The sequence below is a fragment of the Podarcis tiliguerta genome (assembly GCF_965153285.1).
Source record: "Podarcis tiliguerta genome assembly, chromosome: 1".
In the NCBI taxonomy this organism is placed as follows: Eukaryota; Metazoa; Chordata; class Lepidosauria; order Squamata; family Lacertidae; genus Podarcis; species Podarcis tiliguerta.
The window spans coordinates 119,333,568-119,354,413 of NC_139534.1; the positions used below are offsets into that span (position 1 = coordinate 119,333,568).

General features: G+C 43.1%; 2 protein-coding genes across 11 annotated transcripts in view; both read left to right on the forward strand.

Moving 5' to 3' along the window:
• PPP2R5C (protein phosphatase 2 regulatory subunit B'gamma) overlaps positions 1-6,302 on the forward strand; it is a 74,910-nt gene extending 68,608 nt beyond the window's left edge. For 6 of the 10 annotated variants that reach the window (XM_083436972.1, XM_083436974.1, XM_083436980.1 and 3 more), the window contains 2 exons: positions 393-509; positions 3,297-6,302. In XM_083436972.1, the coding sequence (XP_083293098.1) occupies positions 393-509; positions 3,297-3,428 (249 nt within the window). In that variant the 3' untranslated portion in view covers positions 3,429-6,302. The remainder of the gene's footprint in view (positions 1-392; positions 510-3,296) is intronic. The other 4 variants (XM_083436975.1, XM_083436977.1, XM_083436973.1 and 1 more) reach the window with 1 other exon arrangement.
• An 8,407-nt stretch (positions 6,303-14,709) lies between these two features.
• DYNC1H1 (dynein cytoplasmic 1 heavy chain 1) overlaps positions 14,710-20,846 on the forward strand; it is a 59,447-nt gene continuing 53,310 nt past the window's right edge. Inside the window, exon 1 of the mRNA XM_083432919.1 lies at positions 14,710-15,133. Coding sequence (XP_083289045.1) covers positions 14,863-15,133 — 271 coding nt within the window. The 5' untranslated portion in view covers positions 14,710-14,862. The remainder of the gene's footprint in view (positions 15,134-20,846) is intronic.

Here is a 20,846-nt window from a genome sequence, read left to right on the forward strand (position 1 = left end):
CCTGCAAATGAGTTTTATTGGATAGAACAACACATTTTCTCCACCATACACAGTTTCAAAAAACCTCAGTCGTGTCTCACCCTTAACTAACGGGTTTCAACACTGACAAAATGAACCTTAGATTATTATTTTTATGCTCATTTCATTATTTCCATTGGACATACGGCTTTATTAGATTTCAACAAGCAGTTTGGACTATCAAATCTCCTGTTTTTTTTAAGATAGAAGCTATAACAGTTCATGGTTTAATCCAAAACTCGATTTGTGCAACAAAATGTGTAAATCACTCTTAATCAAGTGTGAGGGTAACATTTCTGTCAGTAAAATTGCTGTTGCTAATCTTAAGCTTTGCCATCAAAAATTCTGACATAAAACATTTTGCATTTGGTTAGTACTCAGTATTTAGTGACACCTGTCTGGTGAGCAGTCCTGTTGCAATGGAAACAGATGGGCCTTTAATTGAAGACTTGCAGGTGCTGAAAAAGACAGTGAAAGAAGAAGCTTGTCCGGTAAGCACATAGGAAGAAAAATTAGCCTACTCGTTCCAAACTTGATTTAGAAATTACTCATTTTGGTTAGTAGTTATGCTTTTCCTCTCTAAATGACAAATTTGAAACGAGCAGAATAATTTTAGTAATTTCTAAGTAGTTTCCTGTTGTCAGTAAAATAGTTACTGTAGCTGTTGACCGTGTCCCGTTGCATATGTGAGCAGTGAGAAATTTTTGTCCTGTGTTTATTAAGTGGCTTCAGAACCATTAAAGTGAAGTGGGTATTTCAACACATATACAGTGAAGAGATTGCTTAACAGAACTCGCTTACTGAAATTCCATGTTTTTTTATTCCCTCGTCCCGTGTCTGCTGCCTAAGCACAAGACTGCTCAGCCCTGGCTTCCCTGACATCAGAGGATTGCCAGTGAGTCTTGACGCCCTCTCTGCCAAAGCCACACCGAGAAATCAACGCACATCTAGTTATCGGGTTCCATGAATGTGATGCCTGTGGTTGCAATGGCACCCTTGGGTATCTCCTGGCACCCACAAAGCTTCTAGGCTGCCCCCCCTAACTGCCCCTTTTTTTTCAGAAGGTGGTGAGGGTTTTCCTTGAAAAATGCAGAGAGCTAAAGGAGAAAATTGGAAGACTCCTTTCTGCTTCCTCTTTCAGCTCTGTGTGCTTTACAAGACAAAGTGAAGTGACCAAGAGGTAGAGGAAGAGTGAAAGCCACAGGCATCAGGAACAAAAGAACGGAGAAAAAGCTGTGTCTACACGTACATGCACACACACATAATGAATCCAATAAAATGGATCCAATTGACATTGCAGAATTTTAATAGGTTTCCCTTACCACTACCGCCATCGAATCAAAGATCACATGTGCCTCCATGGACTGAACCGTAACCATCACACATCTGGTGATTTCCAGTTCTGCCAGTACAAAAGAACATGGCTCTGCAGCACAGATCCTCATAATTTTTTTTGCAAGGCAACATCTCAAAATTACCATCTAATTATAGACCACATCTTTGTGCATAGATGTGTCATGTGATTTGTTGGTGGTTTTGTTCTCATCCTATGTTGAATCATGGGATCTTTGCCTTGGGTAAATGTGTTTGTGGTGCTGGTCACAAGGACCAGATTTGTGATCTTTACTGTGCAGTCTACCAGTGTGGTCTTTCATTTGCTGGTGGGGAGGCAAATTTAAGAGGATAAGCTTTAATTCTACTGAATGTGATTTTTACCCTTGGGAAAACAAAAGGGTATGGTGTGTGTGGGTGCGCACACACGCATACACATGTGTATGCGTTAGTGCATGCACATGCACAGTTGTGCATGAAGACCGAAGAGGGAAGGGAAGCAATCAGAGGTGGTAGTATCCAGCGCACTGTCAAAATTCCAGATGCGCTCAGGCTCAAAAAAGTTGGTGACTCCAGGTTTAAACATAGAGATACTGCATATTTAAATATGGCGCAAAAGTTAATAACAATTGGTTTCATTAGAAGGCTTCACTGTCAAGTAGAAACTGGTCTAGCTTCATTAGTGAGGACTTCAATATTTCTAGCAACACACGTATACTTCAGGTAGATAGAAAATGATCATTGGTTGTTATTCCTGCTCCCTCTACCCCACCCCTCAGCATCTTGGATTTTATAGTCCTGACCTAATTCAGATCCTGCCCATGACTACTTACTACACAGGTTTTTGGGGCTAAAACTGCATAAGGACCAAATAAGGATATAAATTCACTCGTTCATTCAGCCTGTATTGGCATAATTTAGACAATAAAATCATAAAAGAGAAAGAAGGAAAAAACCATCCATAAAACACTGGCGATCCAAACATATTAAACACGTAAAACGTTTATTTCCTGGAATATAGCTGGATGGAAGAACAAAGCTACTGACCCCAACCTCATTGATTATCTCAAAAGTTTTGACAGTATCTTACTCCAAGAAACTTGGTTAGTGACTGAATATAAATCATTATAAGGGGGTGGGCAGGTGCTCACCCCCAAACTTATGTCACCTGTGTTTCTCCTTCCCCCATTTCTGTCCCTGCAACCTGCTATTTTTTCCATCCTCAGTGTTGTTGTAGGAGCCTATGCCTGCGTTTGAAAGCCTGGCTCACAGCTGCCATAGCATTGCTATGCATCTCTCCAGCTGGCAAAAGAGCTCAGTGCAAGGCCATGGTCTTTCTCGCTTTGGGCCAAATAACAGTAGGAGGCAGGCAGGCATAGTATAGATGTGTCTCCCCAATAAAGAAAACCATAGTTCTATGTAAGGCAGCTGCATATGCATCCATGTACACTACTTCTGGACTTACTGACCTACTTGGGTGAGTAATCAAAACATGCCATTCCATCCATTGTAGTGCTACACTGTGCTTCCACAGACCTATGGCTGACTCCTAGGATGGTGCTGTCTTGGTGGTAGCCGCAAAATTGGAATGGGCACCTGTAGCCGGAAGAGGGAGTGGGTAGGACAGTTTGCTACACGACTGCTCACCAGGGGGCATGGCTATTAGCCTAAACAACTTTAAAATGTTATGCCTATAATGATAGTATGTACTGACTGTTAAATTTATGGACTTGGTGGCTTCCCAAAGAACCAGGAGAATCCAAAAATGTATTCAGAGGGGTGCCGTGTATGGATAAGCATTGCATCAACCAAGTCATTCCAGCAGTAGCCAGGTTGTATTGCCAACTTGCTGTCGTAAGCTTGCTAATAATACTTTTCTTCACCCCAAAAAACCAACCTATTGTGGATTAAATCATTGCATTAAAAAAAATGCATTTTGATTTTAGGCACAGAAGGAACAGAAAAAGGATCGTGTTATTGTGCGCCGCAAGTCCGAACTGCCTCAGGATATCTATACCATGAAAGCCTTGGAGACCCATTGCCGAGCTGATGATCTAATAACGCATGATGGGCATTAGACTATTCAAGTGAAATCTTATTTGGAGGAAAACCCTTTTTTCTGGACTCTGTTCCACAGTAGAGAACTTACTTTTTTTGTGCCATACTGATCAGTTACACACAAGTCAAAGCTTTTTCCCCAATCCCATTTCTTTAGGCAATAACTTTGATACAGTATGCGCAGCTCAAGATTAGTTGTTCAAACAATGGTAAATTATCTGATTCTATATGCAGAACCTTGGGTTGACAAGTATTAAACGAAGACACTTCCTTGAGGATATTGGCATAGTACTAACCAGTCGGAAGCATGCACTTTCCCCCCTCCATATTATTACTGAGAGAAGAACAGCCTTGGCGCAAATCATCAAACACGGTTGCCACACAACCTCCCTAAACCTTTTTGGCTGCTCCACCTTCCCTCTTTTGTGCAGGGCATGGAAATCAGTTCTGTATATGGAAAAACATGAAACCATAACGTTGATCATATTGATTGCAGTATGTACACCTGTTAGACTACAATCAGCTGCAGCTTGTGGCTCATGTACATCATATATGTACAGGCACACAAGGAAATGCATGTGTGACTGCACATTCCTTTTTTTTCTTTATATGGAACTGCTTTCTGTGTGGGCAAAGTGGCCTTGCATGGGTTTTCCTAATTGGAAGCTGCAGTACAGGAGTGCCTGGTAGGCTGAGGACATTATCTTTCTATTCTTCCTGTCCCCAAAGTTGGTACTGTGGCAATAGTTGAGTTTGTAAATTCACCGAAAACCTATTAGGCATTTTTATAACACTGAAAAAACTTCCAGGGGGGAAAAAACAAACCTGCATTACTGCCTTGACAAATTCCTGGCAGCTTGGAAACACACACAGTTAAATTGTTCTCTCAGTTCAGCTTACAGAATGGCAATTTTCATGACAATCTTCAATCACGGCTAATTTCTGGGAGCTCTGAAAATTATTTCGGAGAGAGGCACCCTCAAAGTACTTTATATGGATTGAAGCCATATTTTCCAATCTTTTAGCATGTAATAGAAGCTGAGTATTTTGGAACTGACCTGCTAGAAAAAGAATTTGTGTTCCTAAAACTGAAATCCTGTCTGCCTTGATTAGAAATAAATTGCATTAAAAAAAGAAAAAAATAAGTCATTGCATAACTCTTATTTTGGTTTCCCCCCCCCCCAAAAAAAAAATATTATTTCATTTACCAGAATGACTTAAATGTTTTTCTCCCTTACCTGAGTTTTTACTGCATGGCATATTTTGAGCTCTAAGAGTTCTTTTTGTAGACATCATGAGACCAGCTAGCTGGATACATTTCTCTGGATGATATAGTTTGATGAGAGTGCAGCATTAGTACCTTTTCAGATTATATTTAATAAGGCAACAGGTCCTCATTGCATTATGCATTTTTCAGATGCCTGTCTTAAAAGCTGAGAAATGAGTTACAAAAGTTCTGCTGTCATATTGTTTTCTGTGGTGAAAAGCACATGTAAAACATACACACCTCACAAGGAAAAAAAACTCATCCGAGTTACTGTTGATCTTCAAATGCTGCTATATATTCCACAAGATTACGTGCATGTTGTGAGCTCTTTTTTATTGTTGTGGATGGGAAAGCACGAAGAAATTTTCTATATATATAGTGCTTTGTCTTCGATATTTGATTTCTCTCAGGGTGGCCAGTATTTTTAGACTTTTGTATCCTGCTTAAGAGCTGGGTTTCAGTTGTGTTTTATTTAGAACGAGCAACTTCTTTATTTTGTCTCTGGCAGTAGCAAACAGTGTTTTAATGTCTTGATGCAGAAAAAGTTAAAACATGTGGCTTCTTTAAAATAAGTTTTTAAGGAAATGAGGTATCGTGAATCCATTAAAATTATTGTGCGAAACAGGCAGTTATAGTAACATTGTGCAGATGTAGTGCCTGCTGTCTGGTCTCGCTTAAAACAAAATGTCCAATATTTTTTGCAAAAGCTATGGGGGAAAACCATATGTGGTGTGATGGGAATTAGTGGTAAGGCAGAGCTAAATTAATATAAAGACCACTCCAAGCTTCAAATAAAATACCCATTCTGTGTAAAAACAATTCCTGTTAAACTTGAAAATAAATGTGGTTTACCATGAAAAACAAGTAATTTAAAGCAGATTAAAGATGTCTTCCCTTTTTGAGGTGGGGGGAAAGGGTGCTTTTTTAATTGCAAACGGCAACGTCTATATGTATTTTGATATACCATTGTTTGAACTTCCATCTTTAGCTGGTAACCTGTCAAATACCTTTTTATAATTAGGCTGTTCAGTAGGTTCATGAAAGAGGTTTCTGGAAAGAAGCATTCAAACTAATGTTATCCTCTGGGGGGAGTGGGAAAATATTGTATATCAATGTTTGGTTGACTGTGTAACGCTCAACGTATAAGATCTTTCACTGTCTAGATTTTATTTTTTCTCTTTACTGAAGATAAACATTCACCAAAAAGCTAATGTTCTGGGATAGGTAGGAAAATTATGCCATGAAAACTTGCTCTTGAGATTTTAGGCCAGTTGACAAACTTGCCTAAGCAATATTCTAAAATTTAGCAGCACTAATTGTTTGGCTTGTTTGTTATCACCATTTTTATGCTCTGTATAAGTTCTGTATTAAATTATTCTAAAAACTAATACATCCAAAATAAAAACGTGCAAATAAAATATAGTTTTGGTGACTGTTGTTCTTCATAAAGTTCAGTGTTAGCCATCTTCCCATGTTCTCCAAAATTTTATGCCTGTACATCAGGAATGTCAAAAAGAATATTACCAAGTGTCTTTTTTTGTGTGTGGCTTTAGTATGGCTTCATTTTAATATTGTACATACATTGTACTTTGTTTTATTGTAATGAGTAATAAAAATGTAGACTTCATATTTTGTACAGAATGGTCCTATGTACAGAATAAAAAGTTCCTAGAAACAGCAAAAAAAAAAAAAATATTATAGGTAAGTGGCACAATTTTTCTTTATACTATATCTGTATCTTTATGCTTTAGTTGAATGCTATGTTCAAATGTACCAACCTATTTTTTAATATTTTATAATTCAGGTTTTTTTGTTCAGACATTGTTTTATGAAGAAAAACTTCATACACCTGCCATTTAATATGCTCTTTTATCTAGTTTTTAAATTCTAAAACTGGTGTATTATATGGATTAAATAAAGAAGAAATGGAATTTTACCTGCTCATCATAAAACTACGTTTAACTTAAGGAAAGGATCTTCCAGCAAGAGTGCAGATTATGTAGGTATCCAGTAAAAAAACCCATACAAAACAAAGTTTCAGTAAGGCCTTATAAGGGGGCTACATCATTTACAGAAGACTCAAAGCCTCCAATTGACCTTACGTAGAATGATGAAGCAGCCTATATATAGGTGGTGGCCAGGAGAAACTGATGATTCCATTTCTGTCCCCTTGACAAGTCAGACCTGTGTGTTCACTCTGCCCGTAATTACGAAAGTTGCATAAACTGTTGTGTGAAAAATACAGTTTTTGACAATTGGGTTTTCTTAGTGCAAAACACGGAGGTTTTAGCACTCTAGTGTCTTGTTACTCCATGCAAAAATGACTGCTACTCTTAAAGTTAAAACCATAGATAATAATCTCATTACCTAAAATTGAGAAGGATTTTGAGGAATTTGTCTCAATCTGTGCTTACTGAAAGACAAATCCATTTTCCTGCAGTTGTTAAAACTACTAAATGTTGCATACAAGTCAGATGAGATCCCTAACCTTTTGATAGTGGCAGACATTCTACTTGGTTGTGTGCCCCCCCCCCAACAACCTTCCAAGTTTACTCTCAAAGTAGAGATCTTTCTTTATAGGAATTTCACTGAGCCATGAACAGAGTGGCCAATTTGACAGTACAGTGGTGCCCCGCAAGACGAATGCCTCGCAAGACGGAAAACCCGCTAGACGAAAGGGTTTTCCGTTTTGGAGGTGCTTCGCAAAACGAATTTGCTATGGGCTTGCTTCGCAAGACGAAAATGTCTTGCGAGTTCCTGCAATTTTTTTCCGCTCCCTACCCCCTTTTTCTAAGGCACTAAGCTGCTAATAGCCTTTTAGCAGCTAATCCGCTAATCCCTTAAGCCTTTAATAGCCGCTAAACCGCTAATAGCACTAATCCGCTAATGGGGTTGCTTCTCAAGACGAAAAAACCGCTAGACGAAGATCCTCGCGGAACGGATTCTTTTCGTCTTGCGAGGCACCACTGTATTGTATAGAGTCAAATTGACCCATTTAATATCTTAAATAACCCAAAGTTTGTCCACTAATATGTGACTCTTGACAAAACATGCATCATGTAACCATGCCATGGCGTGGAATTTCCTTCTTTTAGAAGCTGGACAAAGTCCAAGCCCCAGCATCTCCCAGGGCAGCCGAAAGAGCTTCCTTGGCTTTGAGCAGAGGGAGCTAATCCGTTTTGGCTGGTGGGCTGCATCCACTCCTGACCAACCCTTTGAAGATAGTGTGTCAGTAGTAGGTGCGGCCACCCCTGAGTCTTGCACAGTGGCGTAGCGTGGGTTGTCAGCACCCGGGGCAAGACAAGTAATTTGCGCCCCCTAACCCGGGGCAAGGCAAGTAATTTGCGCCCCCCGCTGCACTGCCCCTCCCCCAGATAGTCCCTCTCTCTCTCTCTCCGCACCTCTCTCTCTCTCTCCGCACCGCACACCTGACACCCTCCCCTCCACAGTGGGCGGCGACCCGGCGGCTCGGATCGGATTCGCACAGCCAGCACTGCAGTGAGAGAAAGTGAGTGAGCCAGGTAGGGGCAGAGAGCTGCGAGTGCAAGCGCGCGCCCCCCCCCCCAGATGGTGCGGCCGGCCCCCCCTGCACCCCCCACGCTACGCCACTGGTCTTGCATCAACACAAAAAGGCTGGCAGCCCCCGCTCCTCAGCTAGTCCACGTCTCTTGTGCTTTTCTCAGTTTAATGCAGAACCTCTCACCGACTTTCCCTGATCCTCCACCGACCCACAGCAGATCCTGAAGGTCGGAGCACCCTCAGCAACTCTGGATTTTGCGTTGAGGGTCATGCAGTACTGGAGTCTATGAAAATTAGGTGCCTTGCCTTACACAAATGGAAAGCAATTTCTTCCGGCATAAAACCACCACTGTATGCAGCTCAGCGCTCCGAATGATCATGATTCATCTTGATAGTATGTCAGTACGCTGTGCTCTTCAGGACTATAGTCCATTGTGTGTGGTTCCATCACTACTTGATGCTACAATTATGTAGTTAAATGCTGAGACAGAAGGACTAAATCATTCGAAATAGTTACATCTGAAGCCCAAGGGTAGCAGCAGGGTGGGCCAGCGTCCCACAAACTGACAAATGAACCAAGGTGAAGTATGTGAGATGATCTTCGCGGGGGGGGGGGAAGAGTCAAAATCCTAGCTTGCTTTTCTCCTGAATTAATGAAGAGTCAATTCTTTCATGGTACTCTGAATCAAGGTCAGCACCTAGTAATTGGTGCTGTAGACCTAAGGGGATTTGTACTTTGAACAGCAGCCACCTATGCTGCATGGTGTACAGCAGGGAGTTTCAGAAGTAGTTAATGACACCTTATGAGGGTCAGCTCTTCAAGCAACAGTAAAAAATGCCACTGTAATACCAAGCCCGTAACATTTGTTCATGCATCTCTTGGATTGTTGTCCTAGTCAGGTAGAAGACCAGGACATGAAGACTTGAAAGCAATACATGAACTTTACAGTAGGGTTTTCTGTATCTAGTATCATCATCAACCTTTTATTTGACTGTCACTCAGAAAAAAAAAGAACATGTCAGTACACAGTTAAAACATCGAAAAAGATTTTTAACAGATAGCCCCATATCTATACAGTCAATTATGGTCTTACGACGCTTAAAAGCTAAAAAAAGAAATTTGGCCACCAAGGAAGGTATAGCTCTAGTGACATTATTCAGCAAGTGTAGTACCTGGTTTTCTCCGGGTAGGAAGCTAAATTGACATAGAAGTGGGTCTATAAAATTTTGTCTAAGCTCTGCATAAGAAGGACAAGTCAAGAGAATGTGTTCGGTGGTCTCAACCACACCCATGGCACAATGGCAGTAGAAACTACATTTTCTCTATACACTTGGTTTGGAATTTGATTAAACCGATCAGCTTTTGTAACAAAAAGCCAGTTTTAATGTTGCAGGGCATGACCACAGCTATGCATTCTTCTAGTTGGCTGTTGCATACCTGCATTCAAACTTTAGTGCAGCAATCTTCAAATATTTGATGTTGCTATATAGATGAGGACCAAATTAGGTGTAACAGCAAAGATGCAAACTGATTTACTGGGTGAGGGAAGCAGAGAGCATGTTGCCAAGGGGTAAAGGTCTATTATCCAGAGAGAAACCTGGCATTAATCATGAAAAAATAATGGCGCTTTGGGATGTGGTCTCCTTAAATAATACATTTCTCTTGCTACATTATGCCTTACCTCATGCAACTGTCGCTCATAAATAATTAAAGAGAAAAATGTTGCTGTGTGGCTAAGTTTATTTTCTGTGTTTGATAACCCTCGAGGCAGTAACATATATCAGATAGTTCTCTCTAGGCATAATGGTTAGCTGCAAGCAGGAAAGAAATCGAGGCTGCAGTCCATGGCACATTTACTATGGAAGATTGAACTCAGGTTTACTTCCAAGTCTTAAACATGCTTAGAATTCCACAGCATATATTAGAATGCTACAACATTACAAGGGACCACAAGGCTATCCTAGCTAACCCCTTTCCCTAGACACATTCCACTATGGAGCGAACTCAACACAAATTCTGCAATCCATGCTGCACTCTGTTGCATGCAGAAAACAGTCTTATTCAATTTTTGAAATAAAACAAGGGAAAGCCACCCTCCCTCTCATTGTCTCTTTTTAATGGAATGGCATTTCTACATTGTTGTGCCTTCACCCTTCTTGAGGATATCTACCCTTTATACCAACGGGACGCAGGTGGTGCTGTGGTCTAAACCACTGGGTCTTTTGGGCTTGCTGATTGGAAGGTTGGTAGTTCAAATCTGTGCAAAGGGGTGAGCTCCCGTTGCTCTGCCCCAGCTCCTGCCAACCAAGCACACTAGTGCAAGTAGATAAATAGGTACTGCTGTGGCAGGAAGGTAAATGGCATTTCCGTGCGCTCTGGCACTTGTCACAGTGTCCTGTTGCACCAGAAGCGGTTTATGCTGGCCGCATGACCCGGAAAGCTGTCTGTGGAAAAACGCCGGCTCCCTTGGCCTAAAAAACGAGATGAGCGCCGCACTCCATAGTTGCCTTTGACTGCACTTAACCGTCCGGGGTCCTTTATCTTTCTACCTTGCCCTTTATACCACCTTAAAAAAAGAAAAGAAAGTTTATCCCCTTCGGTCCATTTCCCCCCTGCAACAAAATCATGCAGAGATATTCAAAGAAGGTAAGGCTCTTTTAATAAGTGGAAGATTGGTGCACTGATCTCTCATGCTAAACTAATTAGGGAGTAGTCCTCTGGCCATGGCACTGAGACAAGAATCAGAAAGCAGAGCAAATTAAGGGCAAAAGTTACTCATCATGTATTTCTTTCCACTTCAGTAAGGTCAAGAGTGCTTCCTCCCTGCCTGTTCTCATTGAAGATTTTGTAATCAAAACAAAAAGGACCATCAGTGTGGACCTTTGAGTTCAGGCAATAGTTAAGTTCTAGAAAAAGAGATGACAGCACTCATGACCTTGAAATAACACCCTTTGGTGCCGAAGCCCCTTCCCTCTTTTCAGCAATGCATGAGCTGCTTCTGTGGTTACTCAGTAGTGATGGAAGCCCACTCTGCACCTGCTTAAGAACAGGTTCAACTGCTGCTCTGGGTGTATCAATCTTTAACCCTGCCATTGAAATCACATACTAGGTAGGACTGACAATTGGGGAAGACCCAGTAGAGTTTTAACCATGGTCTCAAGGAATCCATGCTCACCTCTTCCACCCTGGTACACTTAACTATGTAGCCTCTAAAAGAAGCCAACCATCCCACAGAAATGGCTGCCATTATCACAGAACCAGCCTGCTTCTTGGGAGGAAAGCAATGACAAACCTAGACAGCATTTTAAAAAGTAGAGACATCACCTTGCCAACAAAGGTCCGTATAGTAAAAGCTATGGTTTTCCCAGTAGTGATGTATGGAAGTGAGAGCTGGACCATAAAGAAGGCTGATCGCCGAAGAATTGACGCTTTTGAATTATGGTGCTGGAGGAGACTCTTGAGAGTCCCATGGACTGCAAGAAGATCAAACGCATCCATTCTTAAGGAAATCAGCCCCGAGTGCTCACTGGAAGGACAGATCGTGAAGCTGAGGCTCCAATACTTTGGCCACCTCATGAGAAGAGAAGACTCACTGGAAAAGACCCTGATGTTGGGAAAGATGGAGGGCACAAGGAGAAGGGGACAACAGAGGACGAGATGGTTAGACAGTGTTCTCGAAGCTACAAACATGAATCTGACCAAACTGCGGGTGGCAGTGGAAGACAGGAGTGCCTGGCGTGCTCTGTTCCATGGGGTCATGAAGAGTCGGACACGACTGAACGACTAAACAACAACAACAACATCACAGAACCAGAACCACCATTTGTTGCAACAAGTTAGAAGCTTTAATTGAAGGGCCTCCAGCTCACTGAGGTTGTCTTCAGCACAATCTTGGCATGCTGGAAAGCACTGTTCATTCACAAGCTTTTATTATTTCTGCTCAAGCTGCTCTTTGGGAAGTGGTGTGCGGTTATGCTGAGGTAGGTGCCACCACAGAGGCTCCCAATGTGTCCAGGTCCCAAGCTAGATCTACTGCAATAATTTCCATGGGGAGGGCAGGGCAAGGCTTGGACACTTAGGCTATTCTATCCAGCACTCTGGTGTTGGTTTCCAGAAAATCCACTAGCACCGTGTGTTGAGGAATGACCCTTTCCCTATTTTGGAGTACTGCTATCCTGGATGAGAGAAGAGCCTTGATACCATCTTAATTGCAACCCAAGACCATCTTCCCATCCATAGCTGAGTGTGTTCCAACTAGAAGGAAGACCTTGTGCATGCATGTTGGAGTTAGTGTTGTAGGGGCCTTGTGCTCTGACCCACCCCCTTTGATGCAAGAGATCCAGTTTGAACATTCCCTAACAAATTGCTTTGTTACGCAGCACAAAGTTAAAACATGGGCTCACACAAGATGTAGCAATGGCCATTGACTTGGGACAGCTCTCAAAGAGGATTGGGCAGGTGATGAAGGCTATCAATGGCTGCTAGCCAAAATGGCTATATTCTGTCTCTGCTGTTGGAGGCAGTATGCCCCTGAATACCTGTTGCTTAGACTCCCAGTTTGGAGAGAGTGCTGTTGCTCTCCGGTCCTGCTTGCGGGCTTCCCATAGGTTGTCCGCTACAGGAAGAGGATACCGAGACTCATCCAACAGGCTCTTGTTATGTGGCTGCCCAGCTTCTTCTGCTTTAAGACCTCCAGCAGGGGAGAGTCCGCTATCCCTGTATGGGCCAGGATGGGAACCAGTGGCCCTCCAGATGTTGCTGGACTGTAACTCCCATCATCCCTGTCCACTGACCACACTGGCAGGGGCTGAATAGGGTTCAGAAACATCGCTGCTGTATGAAATCCAATCCATTGACTCATCCTCTAGAATGGTAAATCCTTTAGATCAGTTTCCCAAACTTGGTTCTCCAGCTGTTTTGTTTGTTTGTTTGACTACAGTTCCCATCATTCATGACCACTGGTCCTGCTAAGCTAGGGATGGTGGGAGTTTTAGTCCAAAAACAGTTGGAGACCCGTGTTTGGGAAACCCTGCTTTAATCTCTGTCCCTCTGGCCTCTTACTCATAAGTAAGCCCCTCGTTACCCGTGCTTAAAGACTACAGCAAGCGGGCTGCCTCATCCTACACGTGTTTACCCAGAAAGAATTCCCATATTGTTTCCTAGGCGTCTTTACCAGCCCGAGTCTGCTGAGAAGTCCACTCATTGTGTCTAAGCCCCATGTGAGAAGCGTGGCTAAGATTGCAGTCGTTTTGCTTACTCAGCTCAAGTGGGGCTTGGTGCAGAAGGCCGCAGCGTTAACTCCTTATCCGTAGCCGAAAATATCAGAAATGCATCACACTCGGAGCGCTGCAATCCGGGGCAAAGCTCTGCAGCGCAACTCTCTGGCAGCAAGGAAGCAAGAGGCTGCGTAGTGACAGCCTCAAAACTGCTTCTTCATTGCTCCGGCGGAAACAGTCGCAGTGCAATCTGGAACAAGTAGTTTTTCTCCTGCAGCCCTTGGCTTCGAAAAAAAGATTTCCTGAGAATAAGCAGGAAGGCGGGGTCACAAATCTGACATTTGCGCCCTATTGAGTTCTGCTTCCTAGAGAAAGAAACAGCCTGGGCGTTGCATTTGCTTTACATTATCTCTAGAAAACACACTCACTCTCTCAAACACACACTCCCAACCTTTAATTTTATCTGAGTAATTAATTTTATTCTGTCCTGTGTATTTTCACCTCTTGTAATGGCTTTGGCTAGACAATTTTTAAAAAAATAGTCCCATGTCTAAAGCAGGCTTACATTTAAAATCATCGTATTTGCTAGCTTACAAGAGTGGCAGAATTTAACAGCGCAATCCTGCAGATACCTACTCAAAAGCAAACCCCACTGAGCTCCTTTTGCAGAAAACCGGGACCTGGGGATTCCACTCTCATAAGTAGCTTTCTAATCAGGAAAACACGCATCGCATACTAGCGTGCTTCCTTCGGTTGTGCCAAAAGCTACATATGAAAATCCAAAAGAGACAAGTAATTTTTAAATATTGTTAATGCCCTTCCTCACAAAGGAGCCCAGGAATGCAAGTAATGCTCAGGATTATTACTATTATTACTATTATCATAATTGTATATTTATTTATTTATACCCCACTTTTCCCCCTGACAGGGACTCCAAATGGCTTACGGGGGGGGGGGGAGAGAGAGAATAAGAGCAGCTTAAAAACACAGGGAAAACCCAATAATTAAAAAAAATTAACATGGATAAGTTCAAACATATTTAATATATATGCTGATCATCACAATACTGTAAATCCAACTTGCATTCTAAGCAAATCAGAGCCCCACCGCCGGAAACGTGAACTACATTGCCCGCGTGATCCTCTGGAGAGGGGGAGCGGGTGTCCCGTTTCAGATGCATGTCGGGACTTGTAGTCCATCCTACCCCAGACCCCCTCTTCAGCTACAAGCCCGGGCGGGTTTCCCCGACTACGCTTCCCATCATCCTCCGGGGCGGCTCTGACGGCAAGAGGCGGTGGTTAAAAGAGCGGCGGGGCGGGCGCGGCAGGCTCAGTACCGCTGAGCCGTAGAACTCAGCGGTCTCCGGGGGAGTTTGCTGCGTCTCGTCTCTAGCGGGGTTTTATCCATCGGCTTCGAGGGGTGGGGGAGAATCCCACGAACCCTCAACAGCCATGTCCGATTCGGTAGGGGGAGGCGGCGGAGGAGGAGGGGGAGAGGACGGCGGGCTGGAGGTGACCGGCTCGGCGGTGCAGAACGTGGCGGACGTGTCGGTGCTGCAGAAGCACCTGCGCAAGCTGGTGCCGCTTCTGCTGGAGGATGGCGGCGAGGCGCCGGCCGCGCTGGAGGCGGCGCTGGAGGAGAAAGGCGCCGTGGAGCAGATGCGCAAGTTCCTCTCCGACCCGCAGGTCCACGCCGTGCTGGTCGAGCGCTCCACCCTCAAGGGTGAGTCGGCAGCCCAGAGACACCCCAGTCCCGCCAGCCCCGCCCGACCGCCTGGCTGGCTGCGTGTTTCAGGGCGGCGGCTTCCTCGCTCGCTTTCTGCGGGAGGCCTAGAGGTTTTCCCTTCCAGCTGGGGAAACAAGGGAGGAGCAGCGGAGGGGAAGGAGGAGGATGGAGAGAGGGGTGGGGCCGCTGGGGAAGACGGAGGCGACGGAGGCTGCCGATGCCGCCGCTCCCTCGGCTGTCAAAATGGCGCCGGCGCCGCCGCTTTGTCTTCTTCAGGCTGGCGGGCTGAGGGAGCCCGCCCTTCACCGCCTTTAATCTCCCCCCCCCCCCCACTTCGCCAGCACATAAATCTCTTTTCCCGCACATGTGGCCTGATCCGGCAGTCTCCTCATCAACGCATCTTCCTCTTCAACCAGGCCTTGGGCTGATGAACCATCACTTTCAATGTGGGAGGGGAGCGGAGGTTGGTTGTTGGTTGGGTTTGTTATTGTTTTCGTTGTGGGGTTTATTTTTTATGGTCTTGTTCTGTATTTTTATTTTTTTTTTAAATGCTGCGAACCTCTCCAGGATCTTTGGGTGACAGGCAATAGGCGGATCTAATAAAGAATAATGGTAGATCTTATCTAGATCAGTGTGAGTAAAGCCTTTTTTGCAAGTCGATACAGTGACCCTCAATGCCACAAATAAAATAGTTCAAATCGGGCCACACCTGCCTGTGTGGAGCTTGCACAGATAGCAAGCTGCCTCACACCATTTCAAATTATTTCTGTTTAATGTGGGTGCACTGGTGTTATCTATCCTCGTTCTTCTCAACACACACACACACACACCTGCCAACTGAGGCGGAGGTTTCATGCATCTGGGCTCTAATCCATGCTATCACCTCGCACCATAAAAGAATGAAAAATTTAGGATGCAGCGAGGCTTGTTTTTGCTGCAACGTGCTGGACAAAGCCACCACTCTGGAAATTGTCACATGCCTCTTTGTTGTCCAGACAGGCAGAGGATCTTTGGGGATTCAGGCGGACTGAGGCCTTTCCGCATGTAAAATGAGCATGATCGCTGGGTTAACAGTCCAAGGTACAGCACACAGTAATGCTCTGCTTGCGTGAGAGGAATTCCCAGTGTGGGATTGACTTCTTCTGAGCACTGTGATGCAGAGTACGCTGAAGGTGGATAGTAGGGTTGCCAAGTCACCAGGAAGACAAACTGCCATCTGGTTGGCTTCTATGCCTTTGACAACAGCTTGGTGTGCCAGAATCAGTAGGTGAAGCTTTTCCTGGCATGGAGATAAACAGGGTTGCTGTTTCTTGCCTGACTGTCAAGCTGATGTTAAAGGCAAAGGTAAAAGCCAGTAACAAAAACTGACAACCCTGGGTTCAAGGGCAAAATGACAGGGTTTCACTTTCACAGGGTTGCTAGGTTATCTATATTGGCACAGTACACTAATTTCTAATCCAGTTTTACCCTCTCATCAGGAACTAGATTCCACGCATTGCTTGGGGTTGGACTAGGTGACCCTTGGGTTTCCTTCCAACCAGCGTTAGAAACTCAGGTGTATAAGCCAAATTGCACTTTAGACCTACGTTGTCTGCAGAATGGAATGTCTGTGTCTTTTTTCCCTTTTTGCAATGGGATTTGTTAATATTCATTTCATTTCTATACCGCTTTATATTTTAAAGAAAAAAAATCTTGAAGTGGTTTACAGCGCATTAAAACATTGAATAAAACAAATTCCAGGCTTGAAGGATAATATTTCAGATCCTTCTCTTAAGTGACATTTTGTTTTCTCCACATTTACTTACCTACTTATTTTATATAGCTGCCCCATAGCAGAAGAACTCTGGGAAACCAGTGTGGTGTATGTTGCAGGCATGACCAGACTTGACGCTCCAGATGTTTTGGGACTACAGTTCCCATCATCTCTGACCACTGGTCCTGTTAGCTAGGAATGGTGGGAGTTGCAGTCAAGTTGGGCCATGCCTGGTTTAGAGTGTCTGGCTAGGACCTGGGAATGAGGGTTCATGAAGCTCATTTGTTGACCTTGGGCCTGTCACAGCTTCTTAACCCAGCTCAGGGTCATTGTAGGGATTAATTGAGGAGGGTATAAATCATGTACTCCTTGGATGAAAAGGTGGGCTATAAATGTAATAAACCCTTCTTGCATGCTTAAGAAAGCTGGAGGGTCAGCCAGATGAAGATGTCAGTTGCCAACCTGGCATCCAGAGATATCCATGTGGTCAAAATAGGACCCACTAGCAAAACGTGCCTGGTACCTGGGTAATTTCTAACACAGCTTCCAACTCTTCTAGTTCTATGTAGAACTGCACTGAGAATCACAAATGGTGACATTCTGGTTCACCTCGTCTTATCTCCAATTGTCCTTTGGCAGAACAGGACAACTTGGATACCACACTCTTTTGGCTTAAAGGTTGTCAACTAGAAGGGCAGACCAGTACCTGGGGCTTGTTGGGTTGCCGTTAATTGTAGATCCCATGCTTCCATGTATGGGAGGATTAGCCTATTTGTTTCCACTCACATCTTACATAGTTCTCCTACAGATTGGTCAAGTAGTAAGCACAGGATCATTCTAGTCTTCAACCCCTTCCTCTCTTGGTCAGCAGACACCATAAGGCTCATTGGAGAGAAAAATATGTGTTGCGTGCCAGATCTTCTGCTATGTATGCCTTTCAAGAAACTTGAGGTATAATGCCATAAGGAAGTACTGTATGTCTGTCCTTGCATGCAGTTTCCACTTATATGGGGGCCATACATTTCTAAATTCATTTGTTGAAGGCATTTTGATGACATGGAAGAAGGGCCTCAGATGATGATCTCTGGGTCTGGGTAGGTTCATATGGAGAGAGGTGGTCCTTGAGGTACTGCGGTCCTGAGCCGTTTATATAGCAAGGGAAGGATGGTACTTTCTGGGTAAGCTATCATTCTAGACGTTTGGTGGACTTTTTATGTCAACCATGCTATCAGTCATAGCCTGCCAATGGTCAGGATCTGCAATGATGACAGTTGTGGTCCAACAACATCTGAAAGGCCATAGGTTTGTTATGTACACAGTAGTTCTCAAGATGTAATGTCCGTAATCCCAGCACTCCAGCTACTGTAATTGGACCTCCTCTGCCATTCTCCAAGCTGGCTGGGGTATATGAATGTGTGTGGGTTGTTGTTTTTAAGGCATGCTGATAAGATTACAGATGGCTCTCAGTTTATATTGGGATTACATTCCAGGGATAGTGCCAAACACCAAAATTGCATATAGTTGGGTTCAATGGCAGGTGGGATTGCTAAAGTCTCTTTTCTTCTGACGTCTGCCCCCTTTTTATTTTCTAATTTTACCAAGTTTATAAAGTTAAATGTGCATAAGTTTCAAGTTATCTGTACTGTAGTCAGCAGTATATCACAGTCCAAAAGGAAAAAGTCTCTACATATGTTACAGTGGTGAGATGTTGATTGGCTACTAGTGTAAGTTTGGCCATTGGAAAGCTTTTAGTGAATTATTGAGATTTTGCATCAGTTTCAGTACTATCAGCTACTGTAGACGGATTTGTTTTAGATAAACTAGAACTAGAGAGCTTATTGGGATAGCTAACATCGTGTCTTCCAGATGTTTGAGACTGAAGCTCCTATCAGCCCTAGTCAGCATGGCCCGTGATAGATGATGGGAATTGGAGTCTGAAAGTGCACCATGTTGGCTACCCCTGGCATAGATGTTTTATTAAAGTCCCTGAGCAATAATAGTTATTCCAGGCTAGGGTTGCCGTATTTCAAAACGTGGAAGCCAGGTCACCCTGCAAATTTTTGATTGACTTGCCTAAGATCCAGGACAAAGCGCCACCTTTCGGAAATCCCCCCCGGATGTCAATTGCACCTTTGAAATCCCGGTAATGCCTGGGAAAATCCAGACTTATGGCAGCCATATTCTAGGCCCTAGCATAACTTTCTCTGTGGTTCACGAGCAGCTTTAATGAGTGTAAACAGACCAGTTGTAATTCCATGACTAAATCATAGTCCTGGAATAGTTCTAATGATCCCCCTTTATGAACTATTAAAGTTTTTTGTGGGTGATTGCCTACTAAGTCATATTCATACAAATTTAATAATGAATAAATAAATAGACCATTAAGTTTATTGATTTCAATGGGTCTACTCTAAGCATGAATTAATTCGCTGTCTCCCTATATCTTTTTGATAGGCAATGTGCCTGAAGAGTTTGGCTTGTAGTGCTGATAGTGTAGCAGTTGCTAATGCAATGTTAAATATAAACCAAAGAGAGCTGTATGAGGCTTACTGGAGCCCTGCTCAATATAGTGCATCCTAGTTGTTAACGTTGATTCATTACATCATTGCCATTTGCTCCTGAAAAACTTGCAGGCTTAAACAGTGGCTTATTGTTGAGATAAACGCTTCCATCTTCTCGAGATCCGAACTGTAAAGTCATTTGAATGTTGCGCTCATGTGTATAAGTGCACATAGAATAGATCTGTACACATAAAATGTAACTCTTCCTTGACACAATTTTTTAATGAGCTTTTCACTTCTGTTGTGGGAGGCACTACACTGTTGTTGCAAAACTTTTAAATGTTGTGTGTGCGTGACTTTTTGAAAGAACAGTAGTATTTGTACAACGTGAAGGAGGTAGATACTCCCACATCTTCCTGCATATTCTTTCTCCCTCATCTAAAGAAGTCTTTGAAATAGTATAGTTTTGAGGCTGAAAACAAATAACGTGTCTGTTGGAGAAATCTATATTGTGTGTCCTAAAGACACTCTTCTGGAAGCAGGGTTGTACAGTTTAAGCCACATATTGATGTCTTGATTGATTCAAATCTATTCCTCAAATTGAATGTCAACTATGGTGAAATGTATCTTTATTAAACCTTTTACTTTTTATATTAATTGCAAAGCAAACCCTGATGCCTTTGCATGAGATTTGGAGAAAAGGACACATGCTTGCAGAATCTTACATTTTGGCAGCATTTACTACAGTATAGTTTCTCCTGGAAAAGGGCTGTGACTTGAGAAGTATACCAAGGTTGCTGCTGTTTATAATCAGGCTTTGTGGAAATTGATGCTTATTGAAAGTACACAGTGCAAAGGTTTCACAGTTCTTGACAGCAACTTTATAATGGAAAAATAGTGCTTTTTTTGGCTGATATTATAAGGAATGCATACAGTTCTCTTTATTACAGGGTTCTTTCCTGAAAAGATCTATTCTTTGTCCAGTACACTTTCTCTTTCTGTTCTCTTGTTTGGGTGTGCCTCTTAGATGGAAGAATTGCTGTGCTGCATTGCAGTGGTTTCATTGCTGTAGTGTTGGCTGCTAAAGCAGTGACATCATCCTCTGAATCATCGGTTATTAACAGGGCTCTTCCCTTTTTATCTTAGTTCTTCTGCTATTTTTATATATAATATATATCTTAAATTCAGACTGTTTGAGGAAGCTGACTGCTTTTAAATAAATCTGATTTCCTCTCAATATGAGAAGAACTGTATTTTGTTGAGAAGCCGGAGTAGGCTAACATAGAATAAAGGGAAAGAGAGAGGTTTTTGGGCAATAAAGTTAATGCTAATGAATTCCTTTAGCTTCAGAGTCATGCATTTTGAGGGATACAAGGCTGCAGCCCTCTACCTGGAAGCAAGCCTCAAAGCAAGACTTAATTTGAGTAGATATGTTTAAGATTGTGTTGTGTGTCTA